The 19,972-nt window shown below is 42.6% G+C and overlaps 1 protein-coding gene across 1 annotated transcript in view; it reads right to left on the bottom strand.

Annotated features, from left to right (window-relative positions):
• Window positions 1-19,972, bottom strand: part of GREB1 (growth regulating estrogen receptor binding 1) — a 159,402-nt gene that overhangs the window by 2,372 nt on the left and 137,058 nt on the right. The window contains exons 24-32 of the mRNA XM_025201830.1: window positions 16,216-16,374; window positions 14,313-14,455; window positions 13,441-13,602; window positions 8,089-8,293; window positions 6,964-7,138; window positions 6,328-6,561; window positions 3,644-3,779; window positions 2,875-3,075; window positions 1,027-1,165 (exon numbers count right to left, since the gene is read on the bottom strand). Coding sequence (XP_025057615.1) covers window positions 1,027-1,165; window positions 2,875-3,075; window positions 3,644-3,779; window positions 6,328-6,561; window positions 6,964-7,138; window positions 8,089-8,293; window positions 13,441-13,602; window positions 14,313-14,455; window positions 16,216-16,374 — 1,554 coding nt within the window. The remainder of the gene's footprint in view (window positions 1-1,026; window positions 1,166-2,874; window positions 3,076-3,643; window positions 3,780-6,327; window positions 6,562-6,963; window positions 7,139-8,088; window positions 8,294-13,440; window positions 13,603-14,312; window positions 14,456-16,215; window positions 16,375-19,972) is intronic.

Raw genomic sequence — 19,972 nt, 5'->3', positions numbered from 1 at the left:
GGGATTATAATTAGACATTCTAATTAAAATGCCTGCAGTCTCTCATGTATTCAGCTTCCCACGCTTCAAAATGGCAGAAGAGATGCTTTAACTAAAGCTTATTCGACAAGCTTTAGTTAAAGCACCCGTGCCACCATTTTGAACTGTTGGCGATGCTGAATACATGTGATGGTGAGGCTGCTGGAGTGGTCTAATTAGGTTAATTGAGTCAGCTCCAAAGCGTTCTTATTAGAACACATTGGAGCAGGCATCCTGCACATGTACAGGCACCCGAGATGTCAGGGGAGGCAGTATCAGCCCTTTAGCATTCAGTGAGCTGCTCCCAGGGGATGAAACTAAGTAGAGCTGCAGACACACTATATCTATATGATGGTGCAATTACTCCTAGCTTTCAAAGGAGCAATTCTCCCTAAGCGTGAAGCAATTTACACTAGCGTAGGGCTGCACATTATGTTCCAAGCCTACACCAGTGTCCAAGCAGATTACACAAATGGAAATATATTATGTGTCCTCACCTGAAGACAGGCAGGATGAAAGAGCTTTGTAATACAACTATTTGCTGTGAAGGTAGAGGATACTGGTCTGCAGTGCTGACACTCTAGCAGCTTAGAGACTAAACTGATTATTAATATTATTATTATTAGCATCAAGTCACCTATCTTTTATTCCAAGGAATAGAGAACATGGGTCATATTTTGAAAACCGGAAGGACACAACTGCAGGCATTCAGTGGCAAATGCTTAAGGCATAAACTGAAGTACCCAATCTGTATATGCACACTAAATAATTATGTACATACAAGAGGTGACAAAACAGCATAGATGAAGTGCCTCCCTTGTTCTGAAAACTAGGATTGATTGCAGTATTTGATGCTAATTTACTATAGTGAAGGGTCACTGTGATCCCAAAATGGGAGCATAGACGTTATGTACAAAGGCAAACCTGCTTTAGTTTCTACCCTGTGGTAGAGTGGTCAACCCACACCAAACCGATGTCGTAATCTGTAGGCATTGTTCTGCAGCTCACCTTTCAGGAAATGAAACTTTTTCAGAAAGCTAGCTACAACAAAGGAGTCACAGAGGTAGAGCAGGAGGCCACTGAATATCAACCCAGAGGAACTGATGTTCAGAGAGTGAGGTCGGGAGCTCACGTAGCAAACTGCAATCTAATTGGAGGGGAAAAGAACCAGAAATTAATTTTCTTCAAACTACAAGGTTACCGACTACTGCTTTACAACAAGGTGTGAACATCTTTACCTGCTTTGTATTTAGAAATGCTTCCTAATTAAAAAAATGGCCTTTATGATCAACTATGTTGAAGCACTGCTCTAAACAAAAATCCTTCTACTGATTAAGAATGCTACATAGGTGATGGTTAAGGTGGTGATGAGGATAATGATTGTTATTATTACTGTGCCTGGATATGGTTTAATTTGCAAGCCACTGTAACAGTCCCTCCCCCTAAAAGCAGTCTCGTTGATTACTCTAACTGCTTGAGCTCCTTAGAAATCTTGAAGGTTCATTAAAGATTTGAAATGTTTGTAGCTCTCAAAATACAGAAATCTTCCAATGGGCCAATTCACTAATCCTGTTCCAGCTCTGGCAACTAGCCCAGAACTGTATTGAACTCCTGCAATGTGCTGGATGTCTTACAGCTAAAGAGACATACTATAGAAACTGATGGAAAGACATAACAGAATGCTCCCTCTTCATACAGTGTTTTTCTAAATTTTGGGAACACCTGGGCCTGTCAGACCTCAGCCAGAAAAGACCATAAAGGATATGGCTCAAAACAATCTGGGGGCAGAGTAAGTTGTAAAACCCACTACATGGCTCTTTCAGTGATGAGGTTAGGTTGGCAGATCGACCAACTTTGATTTACATGTGGTTTTCCAGTTGGGTGGGAGGACAAAAAAACAACAAAAAAATAAAACAACCCAGCAGACAAACCCTCTGTATCCCTGTCAGACCTGGTCTGAATTTGAGACTAAATGCATGTCTGCCTTTTGGAGAAAAGCTCTGGTCTGAGCACAAGACTAACACCCTGCAACTCCCAACTTCCGAGCTTAGCTTTTGTACAGATTGTACTTCTAGCATTCACTTCTCGGCTTCAGTTTCATTCTGGATGAAATAAGAATACTACATTTATTTACCTACTAGGGGTATGCTGGGGGAAAACTGGATAGTGAAAAAACCACTGCAATAGATACAGCTAGACAAAGGGTCATCTCATATGGAAGAAACACGTTTGGAAAAAAAATGCTTTGGTATCTAGGAAGTCAAACTCTAATACAGCATACGCACTAAATGAATAAAACTACTGCTTACTATTGTGCACAATGGAAATGCAGTTAATGTATCTCTCCAGGGATCCAGAAGCATGAGTTTGAGCAATGCTCTGGATCTGCACCAAGAGCTGTGCTCTTCCCAAACTCCCAACAGTACCACCTCCCACCACCCCCCCAGCCCAATCAACCTGGCTATCAGTGGGTACCTGGTCATCCAGACTGGGAAGTGAAGACAGCCAGATCTTATGCTATCTACATCTTTTTCCTTGTGTGTTGCTAGCTACAGAAGCTGGAATGCCTCAGCTACTGTGCTAGCTAGATGGGCCACCCAGCCTCAAGTGGACTCTTGATTGCTAACAGCAACTATGGCAGGGTTCTAAGGTGAGTTTATTATTTAATTTGTAGCTTCCAATTATTAATTTTCTATATGTATCTTATTGATCTTTGAAGTTATAATGATCCAATATTCTATTGGTTAAGGGCCATGTAAATACCCTGCAGGACTGTTATCAGAGAACTAATGCAACACTTGGGTTAAAATATCTGCCAAGACTGCAGAGCTACTTTAAAATAATTTTGTTCAGTACCTGTGATCCTAAGTTAAGATAACAGTCCACAGATAGCACTGGATGGCTATAATTCTTCAGTGAGAGAGGGAAGAAGCGATGGCTGTGATACTGGAGGTATTTTTCAAGCAGCAGCTGGGCAGGTGCTGCCAAGAAGGTATGCTTGCTGTCAGGAGCACAAATGTACTGAGCAGGTGAGATTGAAACTGGAGTATCAGATACCTATGAGGAAAAATATTTCTGGTACAGATCAATTCTGACCAACCAAGCTCTAATTATCTAAATTTGACTTTGCACAAATTGCTTCACTGTCCCACAAATCCAAAATTCATACAGGAACCAAAAATGTTCAGCCAAAACTCCTAGTTCCCAAGTTCCGAATGTCCCTAGAAAACTGCATTTTTTCTGTGCTTATGTATGGAATTTGGGGATTCTACTTTACACCCAGTGTTCCTCCTGAACATGGTATGGTGTAAGGAAGGACTATAGAGCAAGACAAGAACTCTGCATAATGAGTTGACAGTGAAAGCTTTCTTGCTTGCAAGAAAAGAGAGACTTTATGCGGGCTAAGAAGTTTCACAGGAAAATGTCTGACAAAGATAAATGTGCATTTATATCCTGAAAATAGTGCAACCTAACAAACTTCATGTTTATGAAAACATCTAGTAGCCCATCTGTGTTGACTTTGGTAATGGGACGTACACCACGACACCTCATTTTTTCTGGTACAAGGCTGATAAAATCTACAAACACATCACTTCAGCAATGAAACAGAATCCTCAGTTCTCACCTTAGACTTAATATGGAAGGACCTCTGTCCTCCTACAGCAATTTGCTTCTTCATGATGCTGAAGTGATTGAACCGACATATCAGAAGGCCAGCACTGTGGACACGCAGGTTGAAGTCAACATCATCACATGTGAATCTGGGAAGAGGGGAAACCATATCAATTAATGTGCAATCTTGTTATTGCACATTAGCTGAAAAAGGCACTGAGATACTATAGTAATTCAGCTAAATGTGTAAGGCCACACCAGATGAGGTCAAGAGAAAAACTCCCACTGACTTCAAAAGAAGTGGTTGAAGCCCTAGATTAGTGAGAAAGAAATAGAGATTTTCTATTTCTCCTCTAGAATAAGGAGCATGTGCTGAAATTTTCAGTGTCCCACTACAGAAATTCTGTCAGTCTGCATCAGTGGGACCAAGCATTCAAAAACAGCCATGACTTCATTCAACACAGCTACACAGAAATATGAATGAATTATGCAAACTGAGACCAAACTACTCCCCAGTTTAAAGACTTCACTGTACCAAGTGTGGCCCACACCATTATATACAGAACTGATTGGTAACCCCTGGTTCTGGTCTGGGTTTGGCCTAGACTTTTCAACATAAACATCTAAGTTTGCATCTAAGGTACCCTGAAATTTGAAGTTGCTTTAATATTTTGAATGTATATATTATACAGTAAACCAGAATGATGGTTCTGCCAACTCAGCAGGTATACAATTCACAGCCAGAATCACAATCTGGTCTTTTGTTTTTCCTCATCTCAACTCCAAAGTTAAAAAAAAAACACGCAGCAAGTGGTTTTTTAAAATATTCTAACTGTTAAAATTAAGATCACAGTTAAAGTAGATTTAGGGATCAATGGCAAATCTGGCATTTGAAAATGATAGCTCTGATGTCACTGATAATTGTATATGTCCTTGTGTATCTCTGCCTGGCTTGGCTTTGTGCCTCTTTTCATTTTAAATGCAACGTTTCCCCCATACCAGTTCATATTTAGATTGACACACAATGCTGATAAAACCTCACTAGACAGCCACACGCGGGACAATGAATAACCACCAGTGGTTCAACATTGCAGGCAAAATAGTACATATTCTTGCTTGGCAGCGCTTTATTGTATTACTGTTCCCTTTGATTAGCATTCAAGAGGGCACAGTGCAGGTAAGGTGACTTACTGTGGTTCCATAGGCGTAAGTCTGAGCAATTGCTAAAGATCACTCCCAGTTCTCCCAGCTGAGACTGGATGCCTGGTTGCTCAGGCTGGGGACTGAATATGACTGAACAGGTGACTGAATATGATACTAGTCACCTTGCTTCCTTGTGTACCAAAGAGTACAGAAACTGCTGTGCTATATTCATACTGAGCCACTGAGTTCTGGGGGACATTTCTTTCAAAAACTTATAAATTACCTTATAAGTTAATGCATCATATGAAAAAAATACAGTTTTATCACAGACTCAAGAGCCTAAGAATGTAAGCCTATACAATGGGAGGCATAGTCACAATGTTCTTGAAAGGGCCCAAGTAACAAACATGGAGCCTGAAGCTATCAGTATATTCATAGGGCACAGGTGTTTTCTCTTCCCTGTAAGTAAATCGGAAACCGGAAGTCCAAATCCCATTTTGCCTGAAGGCATCTAAGTGCTACTTGCATCTAAGTGTAGCCATGTAAGAAGTATTATTGCTACTTATGCAGAATTAAATGCTATTCCCACATGCATGGCTATATCAGTACCTGCCTCTGTATCTCTTCCACTACCTAACGAAGTGCCTCTTGTTAAAGTCAGCTGACAGGGGAGCCAAGAAGGGGTCACAAGGAGGAGAGAAAGCCAAAGGAAGCCTTTCTGTGGCTAGGGGTGGGGGCAGTGCCCTGGAAGCAAAGAGTGTGCTCTGGTCCTTGCTCCCAGCCTCCACACTAATGCTTTTGTATTTTGTGTTTTACAGTCATCTGATGAAGTGGAAAGATAACAGTGGGGGGAGGATCAACCATCCAGAGCCACAGAGTGAGCAAGCTCTAGCACCAAGATCTCCCACTTCCTGGACCAATGGCCCAACCACAAGGCTATTGAGTTAGAAGGTGGAAAAGTGGTCTGCCTGGTTTTTCTCTGGCAATGGTTTTGGGGAGTTATGTGGTATAGGCAAGTAGCACGTAGAAAAATTTGAATTAGGATTTGGGCCAGAAAGACTCTTTCCAGAGGTGACAGAGTACTTCACTCACCAGTTCTATTTAGATCAATGTCTGCAATATATGTGGTGCTTTTGTTGCTATTAGTTGATTCTCCAGACCTGGAGTAAAACCACAGAAATGCCTGTGCATGGCACATCTAAGGTCTGTGAGGTATAGTAAATAAACAGTTACTGCACAGTAGCTGACAGTGAATTTAAGATTGATTGGAGTAGGAACAATGAAGTGAATCAATATGAATCCTCCAGCCATATTGTTTTTCTTTGCCTCATCCAATTAAAAGTGTTGTCATTAATTAAATAACAAGTTTAGCTTTTATTTTAGATGGAAAGCGAACCATATTCTTCAGCCACATTTGATCAGGTATAGAACTAATCAGAAACAATAAAATGTGTCTGTATCTCATTAGCAGTCTCTTAGGAAATATAGTTGAAGTTGTGAAGAAGCTTATAGGATGAAAGTTGTACAAGTTGATCCTTGTCCTGACTCACCCACCTATTCTGGTTATACTGTACATTCTGTGTCAGATCCACGTTCAGCATGATGAAGTCATGTACATGGCAACAGGAGAATGGCTCTTTGATCTCAGCACTGTTGGTTTTACTGGACCATTTCCGCATCCCGATTAAGGCGTAGTGAGTGACATTAGGAGTTGATTCAATATGTTGCAGAATTTGCTTCAAGGAAACATTCCTTTCAGTCCATGTCCTTTTCAGTCCAGTCCTCTCACTACAAGAGATTGGGGAAAAAAATCCTTTAGACTCCTTTGCTAAATCTCATTGAAAGTGTACAGGCTCCTGCCAACATTTTAGCCAACACAGCAATAACTGTGCCACAAAACTCTTAAGCATGAGCCTTTACAACTTCAACTAAAGAGCCAAACTATATTGTTGAGGCTGTAGTAGACCTAAAACTTTGGTGGACTAGACATAAGTAAGGATGAATAACAAGTGCTGACCTTTGGACTACATGCAGACACATTTCTTTGTTACCAGGCAAATTCAGTTCCCCACTTTTACACAGAAGAAAAGCCATGCTATTTCAGGGATGTCAATTTAACACCATTATTACGCAACAGGAAAATAAAGAGTTTGGCTGGAAAATACACACTCCTTAACTATGCTGTTTTACCTCTTTCTGTCTCCTGAACAATCAACTTCAACAGCATTCCACATAACACAGGAATCATCTGAAATGATAATGAAAGGCCAGATGTCCTGGGGTTTAATCCCCAGTTCCTCTTGCCGATTTCGCTCTAGTTCCAGATTATGGTAAGACAGTTCTTTTATTAGAAAGTGTGCAGCACCTGAAACCAAAAAAGAATATCAATAAGGAGTTGATTGTTGTTAACTGGAAGCCTTTTCAAAAGGAAATCCACGCAATCCTGAGTGTAGGTGGAGAGTGACGATTAAAGCATCCCCAAAGTAAATATACTACCATTGCCTGCCAAAGGCAGTTGGGTTGTGGGCTAGGCATGCTGCTAGGCAGCATAGGATATCAGCTAGGAAGCTACTTAGAAGAGTTTGCCTTTTGTGGTATAGATTTAGTGTGTTTTAAAGACTGATGAAGTGAAGAATAAAGCAGTTAATGGCTAAACCTTGAAATATTGAAGGATAGATTTAACTCCACAACTACCTCCCTCCATCATCCACTTTCACACGACAGTGGATCCTGTTGAGTGAAACAGGACATTCTATATATCTTCATATTCTGAAAATAATGCTAGTGAATATTCACCACTAGAATATTCACTACTAGCAGAAGCTGCCAGTGAGGTATAACTGAACTAGAGCAGCATTGTCTGGGCACCCTCACCTTCCTCCATCCCCAGCCAGTACTATACACATATAGAGCTATATTTCTCATTTCTGAGATGCCACCAGATAGATATTTCATTGCCTTCAGCTGCTGCAAGACCCCCCACTAGCTAATGGCCTGGAGCCAAAAATTCACTCTGCTGCATACTACACCTGGAAGAAACTGCCCATGAATGCACAAGTCTAGTTCACTAATGCTAACATTATTGGGTTAAATAGAAATGACTGTATGGGTGTTAATGGACTTTGTGGTCATTTGGGGCACAGAATAGTGAACTACCTTCACAATAAAGAAAAGAAAGTTTGTGAAGTGTAAAACAGTAGTGTGGAATATTTTGCTGCCTGGTAGTCACATAGCAACAACCTGAATCACTGTAAAAAATGGTATATGCATATGTGTGCACGTACATACCTGCTTTATCTTTTCCGATATACCTACCTACACCAGCACTGTTGAAAATGCTTGGCAGAACTAGCATGATATGGTTTGGCCAGTATTTTTTATATATGGCCATCTCATACTCCTTGACAACTAGAACATGCAGATGACTGGCACCATCCATTGCATGGTAGAGATTGAAAAGTCCATGTTCATGACGCCCAGTAGTGGGAGTAAACGTGGGGCTTTTTATGTAATCTTCACTCTGTGAAGAAAAAAAATGTGGGCATCTGCATTACGCTGAATTATATTTAAATGAAGAGAGCTGGGTCCTCATCTGGTATAAGTGCCATGCCTTAACCACAAATGGGGAGTTCCTATGAAGGTTCAGATTCTGCTTATAGCAAGGGGCTTGGTTTTGGGGGTTGGAGTAAAAGTCCCTTCTATCTCTACACTTCTGTGAGGATCCTGATCACTTGATAGACTGGTGAAAGGGAAGGTGAGATAGGCATGACCCCAGATGAGATTTCTAAACCTTCTCCTGCCTGGAAGATATCACCCTTTCACTTAGAACTGTAAAGGACTTTGGCATCTAGGCAGGATTTACTGTAATCCCCTTGCTCAGGTTGGAGCCATCTGAATGGCTCAACCTGGGAGGTATTCTCATAGCACACTTAACACACACTAGGTACATCTACATGTGCGCTTTACTGCACAGTAGACTAATTTACTACACAGTAAAGCATCACCATCTACATGTGCATGGCAATTAGCCCATTGTAGATTAATTTACTGCACCGTTGGAAAGTCCCGTCAGACAAATGCTACCAGACAGTGTAGTAAATTACTGTGCTTATACCACATGTGTAGACAGTGACAGGCTGGCTGGGTCTTGAGGGTGCTTCAGTGCAGGGCTAGCCCGTAGGTAGCTCCCATGCTGAAGCACCCTCATAGCCCAGCCAACCACTCTACAGTACATGGAGTCCTGTTGGAGCAGTTCTGGGCCGGCAGGCTGACACACTGCAGCCCCTGCAAGCCCAGGCTGCTCCCACTGGGCTCCATGTGCTAATTGCTCTGGAGTTTTTGCTCCCAGGAATACATTCAAACAGTGTCTATGGGAGTATAAAACTCCAGGGCAATAAACTCTGGAGTTTATTCATGTGCATTAATTGGACGCGTAGACATGCCCACTGATAACATCACATATCTCCCAAAATGCAGTTGTGGCCACTTTATTTTTAAAACTAGGCCAAAGGAAGAGGAGATGATTTTGGTAGCATCCATCTTTTATACAATAACCTAGTGATTAGCACACTGATCCAATAAGTAGGAGTTCAGTTGGCCCCTCAATCATATCTCCCCCTTCCATATGCTATGTGCAGAAGGCCTAAGGACCAAACTGGGTTTTTGGCTTCCACTGGAGGTCAGGTGACTACATATTGATAACCACCTACAAATATGTCTGGGGAGCACCAAGAGTTTGGGGAGCAACTCTTCAGGAAGGTACCCCATGGGAGGGCGAGGACCAATGCACACAAACTAACAGAGGGAAAATTTAGGCTAGACATAAGGAAGAACTTCTTCTCTGTAAGGGTAACTACAACCTGGAACACACTCCCAGCAGAGGTGGTGCAGTTGCCATCCTTGGAGGTGTTCAAGAGGAGGCTAGACAAGCACCTCATTGAGCTAGTTTGAGCTTATTAACCTCTGGCCTATGGCACAGGACCAGACTTGATAATCTTACAGGTCCCTTCTGGTCTATGATTCTATGATTCTGTTAGATGCTGCAGCTTCTAACCTGTAGGCATCACTGTTTTTATTAGATCTGCCCTGGGTAGAAGGAGGAACAAGGAACAAAAAAAAGTGAAGAAAAAAAGAATAGAGTAGAAACTATGCTAAGATGAAGATGAAGAGAAAAAGACTTTTTGATGACTGTACCTCATAGCACTTTGTATATGTATGTTAAGCCTTGTAGTGATGCAGTAGGAATGTCACATATTTTTTTATAGATGAGGAGGCAAAGCAAGATAAAGTAATTTTTCTAAAGCCTCACAGCAGGATAATGAAAGAAGTTGGATTCACGAAGACTGGACATATAGTTACAATACTGCAGCCACTACAAAACTGATGGTGCTTCTGTTAACACAAGCTGAATTGGAATTCTTCTGTATGCAGAAAACAAAATCTCAAGTAAAAGATGTTGTGTCACTTCAATTTTAGTTGCAGGCTAAGGCTAGGTGCAGACATTAAAAAACCCCAAGGCAGAATTGATCTAAGTTACACGGTTTTCTTTAAGCAGTATAGCATAGATTAGATTGGTAGAGAACAGAACACACATTCACCTTTTGGTGGGAGGGGTTGGAATCTTAGACCAGGTTCCACAATTTCTAAACCAGTCTATGGGCACGTCTACATGGCTAGGGGCAGACATTGCACATAAACTGGTTTAAGCGATCAGAAACTGGTTTACACCTGTAACAGAACATAAGTTCAGTATAAAGAAACCAGTTTCAAAATGTCTCAAAATAGTTTAAGAGAGCGGTTTTCAAACTTTTTTAGTCGGCGTACCCCCAGCAGCCAGTCGAGAAGCAGGGAGTCCCCTGACCAGTCGACAAGTGGGGTGGGGGGGTGGGTCCCTTAGTGGCCAATTGACGGATGAATGGGGGAGGTCCCCTCCTGGCAGCTAATCAACAAGCAGGGGGGGGTTCCCCCGCAGCGAAACCAGAAGTGTCCCTGCTTCTCTGTGCCACTGTCACGTGCCACAGGCCACCCCCTCTGTGCCACAGGTCACCCCCTCTGTGCCACCCCCTCTGTGCCACAGGCCACCCCCTGGGGCCTTCCGAGTACCCCTAGGTGTAAACATACTCCTGGTTGACAACCCCTGGTTTAAGATAAAACTGGCTGAATCAGACTTAACTGACTTGCATCAAACTGGTTTATGCAATGTCTGTCCCAGACCGCTTCCTAATTTAAGTTAAACCAGAGTCCCTCAGTATCCCAGATGCTTTGCAGCCCTGGGCTAGGCTGTCTGCTCCAGAGAACAAGGCTGATCCCACCCCTCTGCTTCCTAGCCAGAGCTCCAGCAGAGACTGCAAGCACAGCAGGGTATGCCTGGCTTCCCCCTGCCCCCCACCCCAGCCACTTGTTTCTCAAGCAGGGATGTCCCCCTCCCTCCCTTCCATCTCCCAGAGCACAGAACCCAGCCCCATGGACCCTAGGCACGTGGTATGCTAGCTAATGCTGAGAGGTGTCCGCATTTGTGTGCGTCTCCAATTTCACTGGGACAGGCAGACAGAACACTGTTTGCTTAGGGCCTTTTGGAGCTAATCAACAGGTCAGCTGGTAATGTCCCACTGTTCCTTCCTTGGACAAAGTTGTTTAGGAAAAGCTTGAAGTAATGAGAGAGGCTTTTGTTTTGTTTATGGGCTGATAAATGCTGTGTTATCAGCCCCCTTCTGGCTCCCTCACCTGTCAGGTTGGCAGACAGAATGAAGAAGCAAGGAGAGGGAGATTGAAAAGCTCAGTATCATCAACAGATGCATGCACTGCACAACTGCCTCCCTTGCCTTTGCCTCAGAGTGCTAGCTGGGGGGGTGGCAACACTCCCGCCCCTTGAGCAGTGAGCAGGGAAAAGCCTGGGATGGTGTAGGCAGGGTGGGGGTTTACACACCTTCCTAATCAGAGCATTCTGCTGGGGCCCCGGCTTCTACCCTGAGCCACTGCAGGCATGTGCCTGCATTTCTTCAGTCCAGAGGAAATGTCTGTACAGTTGCGAATCAGTTCAACCTAGACAAGTTAAATTAACCTGCAAAGATTGAATCAATCCAGGCTCAGGCTTTTTGAATGTCTGTCCCGAGACTATGAGACATTTACTGCAGAGCTGCCCAATTAGCTCCACAGTAAACCTCTCAGTGTCTACACATTCACCCTATTTAGGGTTCAGTAAACTAATAAACTCTGCCGTAGGTTAGTACTTCTAAATTCTAGCACTATCCTGCAGCCGAGTTTTTTAGTGCACAGCAATGCACATATAGACACTGACAGGGCTGGCTGGGCCACGAGGGTGCTTCAGTGGGTGCCTACCAGCTAGCCCTACACTGAAGCACCCTCATGTCCCAGCCAGCCACTCTACAGCATGATGAGCTGGGTTGCAGCAGCCCTGAGCTGACAGACTGACCCCCCACAGACCCTCTGTCAGCCAGGGCTGCTCTGACCCAGCTCAACATGCTGTGGGCCCAGGCACACATTCAAATGCAGTGCCCAGAAGCAATAAACTCTGGTGCACTACATGCTGAGTTTATTGCTTTGAATAAATTGAATGTGCAGATGCACCCTATGTGTATTGAACTTTGGTTCTATTATAAGTATCAATAAGTTTTATGTGCCAAATTTCTGTTCTATTACAAGTATAGATCGGTTTCCAAACACTTATACCAGAAAAAGTATAATGTCTGTACCTGGCCAAAGATATCTACAAAAAACCAAAAACAAAACACTCTCCCATATACTAGACCTGAAGCAAAGATTGCTCCAGTAGCCTAAAGAGAGTGTCCTGGTCAGAAACTGTTCATAGATTTAAGGGTTATTGTAAAGCCAAAATTAGAGCTTGGCTAGCATACTCAGACTGATGACCTCAGCAGCTGTTTTCTCTAAACATACTAAGAGATGGTTAGCATAGCCTTTAAGTCACCATAGAGATTATCTCATAGCCCCTCTTTATGTGAACTGGGGTGAGCACTTGTGCAGAAAAGGACAGGCAAGCAGCCCATCTTCTGACCAGTAATAAATTGCTTCATTTTGGGTAGCCACATACTCCACATAAACACGTATGCTTGATGCTCAATGCTGAGACCACTCCCATCTTTCCGTATCTTAACCTAGAACCAAGAAAGTTTGTGCCCCAGCTGGCAAAGTATGCTCAGGACTAGCCTTGATTATATAAAAACAACTGGTCAAGGCTCTGCATCCCAAGAAGAGTTCTGCCTCATGGCTTCCTGTGTAGACAGGGTGCTGGAAAGGGAGGAAGCAGCTCATTGCCAAGCCACCCTCACCACTTCTCAACAGCAGGATCAGACATGGAGGGAAAGGATAATCTGACCTACAAAACAGTAAGATCAACTCATCCTCTGACCCTGTAATATAACTAGGGTGGGCAAGGGTGGCAACAACCACAGACACTTATTTAAAGGGGGTTTTGGTACGGCCCGTCCCCCCTACATGCACCTTTTCCATGACCACTACAGCCCAGCTATAAGGAGCTTTCCTCTCCCCTAACCTCTCCTCCTCCCCACACACATGCTCTCAAGCAGTCAGAATAAATACCCCTCTCCCAACCTCTGCCCTCAGCAGTGAAATATCTTGCTTTGCCTCTGCTCTGACCATATGTGACTGAAAATTTAATTATGTGCCTACCTTATCTGTGACAAGCGGCAACCTCATGCTTTCTAGCTGTCTTCCTGGCTGACTAAAGACAAAATGGTGCTCTTTTGACTTGGGGATGATGAAATGCAGCTGGATCTCCTCTCCAAGCATGGAATAGGAAAAGGCAAAGGCATGTAGAGTGGACTCATAAAGCTGCAAAAGGAAAAAAGAACGATGTTAATAAGCAAACAGTCAGTGTTACTAGTAATAGCCAAAGTCTAATTTTGTTACCAAAGAGAATCCTAACGTAGCACCAAACCAGGCAGGAATCACATGTGCTGAGGTACGCTGTACCCCATGGCAACAGGTACCTCATGGCAACACCTTTTGGTGTTAGGGAGAATCATTTGACTGCACGAAAGAAGTTATCCTGATCCCCTGGCTTGACACAGTTGATTCATTCTTTGTCCTTCTGATGGTAGCAAGACTTGAGGGCCACCCTTTCCTTTCATGGATGTCACTTGGTATTCAATAGCCTTAGTCTACATCGCTAATTTTTCCTTTCCTGCTTTCCACTGGTCAACAAGCTAGAACACTGCTACCCAAACCAATAATTAGGCAAATTTTCTGATCTTCATGATAGCTAGACACCAGGCCAAAAGCTGCAATCTGATCCATGCAGTCGGACTCCGGCACCTGTTCATGTCCCCACTGATTTTACTGGGATTCAGTGCAGATGCAATACAGTCCAATTACAATACAAGGGTCCAAATGTATACACTGCTTCTCTATGGAAATGCTTAAAGGACAAATATGCAATTTGTGGACAAATATTACCAGTACAGGTAATATACCTATAAGAAAAGCTTTATTTACAGATTTGCTTGGATTTCTGATACTAAGAAAATTTAGGCCTGGCTTACCTGATACCTAGGATTGAAGCCCATATATTGATGGCACTGTTCACAGTGGTGGTATGTGTTGTAGGCAGCGTACTTAGATAATCTCATTCGTGTTGTTTGACGATGCATATACGTGTCCTCCAGTTTTCTGCTCATTGATCCGTCTGCAAGGAAAAAATGGACTGTAAACATTTTGTGTTCCAGGACATACAAAATATTTCCTGTGGTGAATAAAGAATTGTGTTAACATCAAATTCTCCAAAGACACTGTGTATATAAGTGGAAACAAAACAAAATATATATTCAGCCTGAACTTAGGATGGTTGATGAATTCCTGTGTGCACTAAGAGGGAAATAAGTAAAAGTAATAATAAGTAAGAAATAAGTTAGCACATTGTCATTATAGTTTGGGGCTGATTTCAAGCACAGGTGAGTAAAGCAAAAGAATGGTGATGATGATGGTGATGGTGGTAGTGAAGATAGTGATGATGTTGCGTTGTCCTGAACTTGTACTTGAATAAACAGAAAGGAATATGCTGAGAAGACACCTTTTCTGCCTTCAGAAAGCCAGACAGTCTAAAATGCTCCCCTCCCGCACATTCTTCTTGCCAAAACTGGCATACAGAGAATATTGTTCATTTATTTCTTATTATGTGGCAGTTTTTCAGAATACAAAATACCATTCTAAGGATAGGATGGCTTGGGAGGATTACTAGTGGATGTATCACAGAAGGATGTTGTGGTGATTTCTGCTGTGAACTGTGACTGGCTCTGTCACAGATTTCCTTATGACACTGGGCAAGTCACTTTAGGTGCTCCTGTTTTTAAAAAGCCCAGATTGTGCCTGATTTCCACAAATGCTAAAGCATCCACGGCTCCACCGGAAAAGTCTGGAAGAGCCTCAGAATGTGCCCCTCAAAAAAAGGTACCAAAAACAGAGGCCACTTTGGAGTAAGCTGGTCTCTCTCTGAGCCAGATTTATAAATGTCTTCATATGTAAAGATTAAGACAGAGGCCCTGAGGGATTTACAGAAGTACTCCAGCCCATTAGGGGCTTAACTCCCAGAGTTAAGTGCATTATGCACCCAACTTGCTTAGGCACTTTTGTAAATCCCACTGGATGCCTCTCTGCCTCTTTAGCACCCTAATCCCTTTGTAAATCTGGCCCTCCGTGCCTCAGTTCCAGAACTGTAAAATGGGGAAAATAGTATCACACAGATGCTAAAGCGGGGGGGGGTTGTCCACTAATACATGCACAACATCCACAGTTACTCACGTATTTGGGCAAGAGAGCAGCCCAATTTAATTTAATAACTGATGAGAGGAAGCTTTTCACTTTGAACCCACAGATGTAAATCTAGCTCAGGTTTGGCAGGTCACTGTTACCCTGTGACTGATGCCAGAGAACCAATGAGAAATGGGGTTGGCAGGTTTAGTGTAGTCCTTTGTTGGCAGATATCTACATTGCAAAAACTTCCATTGCAAAAACTATTACCCCTGTCATTTACTCTCCAGGGGGACTAAGGATTGACTGAGATGGAGTTAAGGGATACAGTGTCTGTTTTGCATTGTGGACACTCAACTGTTTGGGTCTAAACTGAGACTTCTTTTCTCACAGCCCAGAAAAGAGGCATCAAATGGACTACATGGGACCATGGTGACTATGAATCCAATCCCCAAAGCACCCCAAAGCACTCAAACACATAAATAAGTTTACCCATATGAATGATCTCATTGAAACATAACAGTACAAATGAGCAAAGTTACTTGGCTAAACAAATGTTTGTAGGATCAGGGCCTTACCAAAGAAAAATTACTTCTCTTCCACACCTGATCCCTTTGAAGTCAATGGAAGTTTTGCCATTTGCTTCAATAGGACCGTGGTGAAAGTAAGTAAATAAATAAATGCATTTTAAATTCTGACCTTCGCTGCTTAAGTTCTGCAGCTTTGTACAAATCAGACTTGCATCTTCATATTTTGGATCGTGAATGGTGTAGTCAAAAGGTATCTTCTTAAATGTCTCCAAATCAGGCCACACATCTCCCGGCTGGTGATAGTATTGATCTGATTCTTCTTTGAGGTCTATAATAGTGAAAAACCCATGTAGTTTACAGTCAATGAAATGATGTCCTGAGTGTTTTCTGATGTGTGAAATCAGTTGAGAGATTCAAATAACTGTCCATGGAGATGCCTCATCCAAAGTTGGTACATGACATGTTACAATTCAACTCTTAACTTCAAAGAACACTGATTTTTCATCTAGCTGGAGCAGTCCTGCACAGCTGATCAGAGAAACAGAACCCTTTGAAGTAAAAACCATATCAAACAGCTGGACCATCACAGCTGCCTGACTCTGATATGTTCACAAATCCTCATCTTCACAAGGGCTAGGAATCTAACCCTATGAACTCTACCAGATTCTTTTTATTGTGCTGTTTTTCCTTTCGCTAATATGGGAAGCTGCTTTCTGCAAAAAAATCAGTAAACATCTGACCAACTATTCAACATTCTTCATCTTGTAATGCAATTCTGGCTTTTATGCTTGTCATAAGTGTTTCAGCATCTTTCCTAAGCTACTGGGAGCATTATGTGCAGTGATGATAAAAGTCCAGTAATGATGATTATTGCCGGTAAGGCCCATTGGAAACATAACTGCATCAAATCAAAACAAGTCTTTCCACTGATTTCAGCAAGATCTGTTTGGTAATGTCATTTGGAGACCTGAGGAAGGGCATTTTATGCCCCAAGCTTTATCTGGCATTTCTTCTAACTATACTGTGGGTCCAGTCAAAGATATGACCAAAGAAACCTTCCTTCTTGCATATTCCTCAGACCATCATGGCTATATACTCCATCCTACTAAATTAACTTCACTGGATATAGGAAATATGGTTAGTCTTGCTGCAAAATAAAACAGCTATCAGCAATTCAGAAACTGTATTAAATTAACAATACTGTACGTCTATCCTGTTTGTATAGACAGGGATATTGTACATCTAACCAAAACCACTTCTATCCTGCTCGTAGAGGCAAAGTTATTTCAGTATAAATGTATCAGACTGAGATAGCTATTTCTGTACATGGAGGGAAATAAAGTATACAGGGATAAGCCGCATTTTTATCAATATTTTCACATTAAGTTTATGCTGATTTTACTATGTAAGTAGAAAAATTCACATCCAAATTGAAACTGTTTGACAGGTATAAAAATTCTGTAAGCATAGGCCTGCTTTCCAATTTCTCTAAAAGGATGCACATAATTGGTGGTGATAAATCTTCTACTAGTGAGGAGTTCATATGTATTTGGGAAAAAAATCCCCAGCTGCTACAAAGTAACATAATTCCACTAAAGTCAATAGTTTGATAATCATTTCCACTAGCTGAGGCTCAGTCCCTTGGAAACAAGCAGAGCTGTTTCCGTATAGGATAAAATTCCCACCTGTGCAGAGGACTAGGACATGGCACGTGCCCTACTTACACTCCATGTAAGCCCTCAGAACAGGGAATGGAATGAAAATCAAGTGAGGCACAAGCCTTGCATAGCTCCTCTCCTCCTGCTATTTCACTTTTGTGAATAGCTCCTCTGGTTTCCAAGGTACTGGTTTCCAACCCTCAGCTTACCAACAGGAGATTTTCCAGAGAGGGAAGTTATTGCAGAATAAGCTAGGGTGTAAATTTGAAATAAAATAGCCATTCTGCACTAACTACCTATGTGGACATTCTTATCTGACACTCAGAGTATGCCAGCACTGCCACCCAAAGGTGTAGGTGTGTGATCACAGGTTGCATAGACACACCTGAAATCGTTTTGGTTTTTTTTAATATTTAGGCCAGATACTGCTACTAGTATAGTCACAGCAATAGTGCAATTAATGTGACATGATAAACTTCAGCGCAGTTTGCACTGGAGTCAGCTGCTCCTGGGTGCAGCATCTACACATATGCCTGGGATCACAGAACTTGAGCTGTGGCAGAGTAGCCCCAGGCTGACAGAGGATACGTGGGATCAGCCCCAGGTTCTGGGTGGCGGCATTGGGTGGCAGAGGGTCTGGCTGGGGCATGAGGGTGCTAAAGTGCGGGGCTAGGTGGTAGGCAGCCACTGCACTTTAGCACCATAATGCCCCAGCCAGCCCCTGTCACTGTCTGCATGTGCATTTCAGTACAGTTAAGCACTCTTCTGCAGGATAGTACTTACAGAGTTAATTAATTTACTGCACCCTAATACCGGCGCACGTGTAGACTGTGACGCTCTACTGCAGATCTAAGTAGTCATCTCCACAGTAAAATATACATGTTAATGCACTCACCATGTGTAAAATCTACTCAAGACACTGGTTAAATACTTGGGTAGTTTGTCCAAGCTTCTGCAGTTACACTGCTATCAGGACCTGAGATAGCTATTTTAAAGCTAGTTGTGATATGCCTACGTATATGCCCATCTATTGCAATTTAGACATCCCCTCAAGGGGTCTTTTTTGCAGTTTAGCTTCCAAAGTAGATGAAACTACTAAGTAGATGAAAGTACTAAATTAATGTGCAGTAACTCATGGTACCGCACAATTGCACTGGCACACGGATTTTTAGTGATGCTTACTGTGCAGTAGCCTGATACTACTGCGCAGTAGCATATTCTCACAGTTTTTGCCTGGCATGCTACTGAACAATGTTGTTAGACTACTGCATGGTTAGAGTCTCATGTAGATGCACCCACAGAGATTTAGTGCCCACTAGCTATTCTGGGCTATTTCCCCAGGTAAAAAAAAAACCTTAGTTAGTACAGGGGGTGCACAGTGACACAGCAGTTATCTTGCAGAGGCTCTGGAAGTATGTGATCAAGCCCTGCTGTGGACTCATGCCAAAGACTGACCCAGCTGTATATGGGTGCCTATTCATTTAGGCTAGAGAGGCAAAGAAGGCTGGATGCAATGCCAGCCATATTGCTTCCTTGTGTACCACTGGCTACAGAAACTGGTGCACCTGAACAAAAGGAGCCCGATGGGTAATTAGGCTCAGAAGGAATTCTGACTAGACTTGAAATTAGTGCTGAAAGTGACTGAGTCAAAGTAAATAGCTGAGCTTCAAAGATACATGTGCAAGTAGAGGAGAGTAAGGGATTGACTGAAAGAAAAAAAGGCACGAGTAAGAAGAACTAGAAAACATGGTATCATATGCCACGTGATTATAAACCTGTCAGTGTTTCTATCCAAACCTTTTCTGCATTTTAACACACACATTTATTCCAAGCTTAAAATCAACATGTTGTTTCTCAGGGACGAATAGTTTTTAACATATATAAATGCTGCTACTACATCTTCAAGAAGAACAGAGATATGGATCTGGAAGATGGAGAAAGGTATGTTTCAAATGGTGAGTAAAACAAACTGGCAATAAGGTAGGGCTTTGCAAAGCTTCGGGGGTGATTCAATTTGGAGCAGATTCGGCCCGATTTGGTGGCTGAACCTCTGAATCCGAATTGAATCATGGGACCAATTTAAAGGTCCAAATCAATTCAAAGCTTTCTGAATCTTCGGAAAAAATTTGGAAAGCTTTGATGATTTGGGCAATCCCCACTGGCTGCAGCAGGGAGCTGCAGCTGACTCCGAACTGGTAAATACTAGAGGCAGGAGAGCGGGGGCTGGGGGAGGGGAACATGGGGGGACCCCTGCCAGCCCCCCCAACC

This window comes from Alligator sinensis, unplaced genomic scaffold (assembly GCF_000455745.1).
Source record: "Alligator sinensis unplaced genomic scaffold, ASM45574v1 scaffold678_1, whole genome shotgun sequence".
Taxonomy (NCBI): Eukaryota; Metazoa; Chordata; order Crocodylia; family Alligatoridae; genus Alligator; species Alligator sinensis.
Note: the sequence above shows the minus strand (reverse complement) of the source record. Positions and strands in the feature narration are given on the sequence as shown.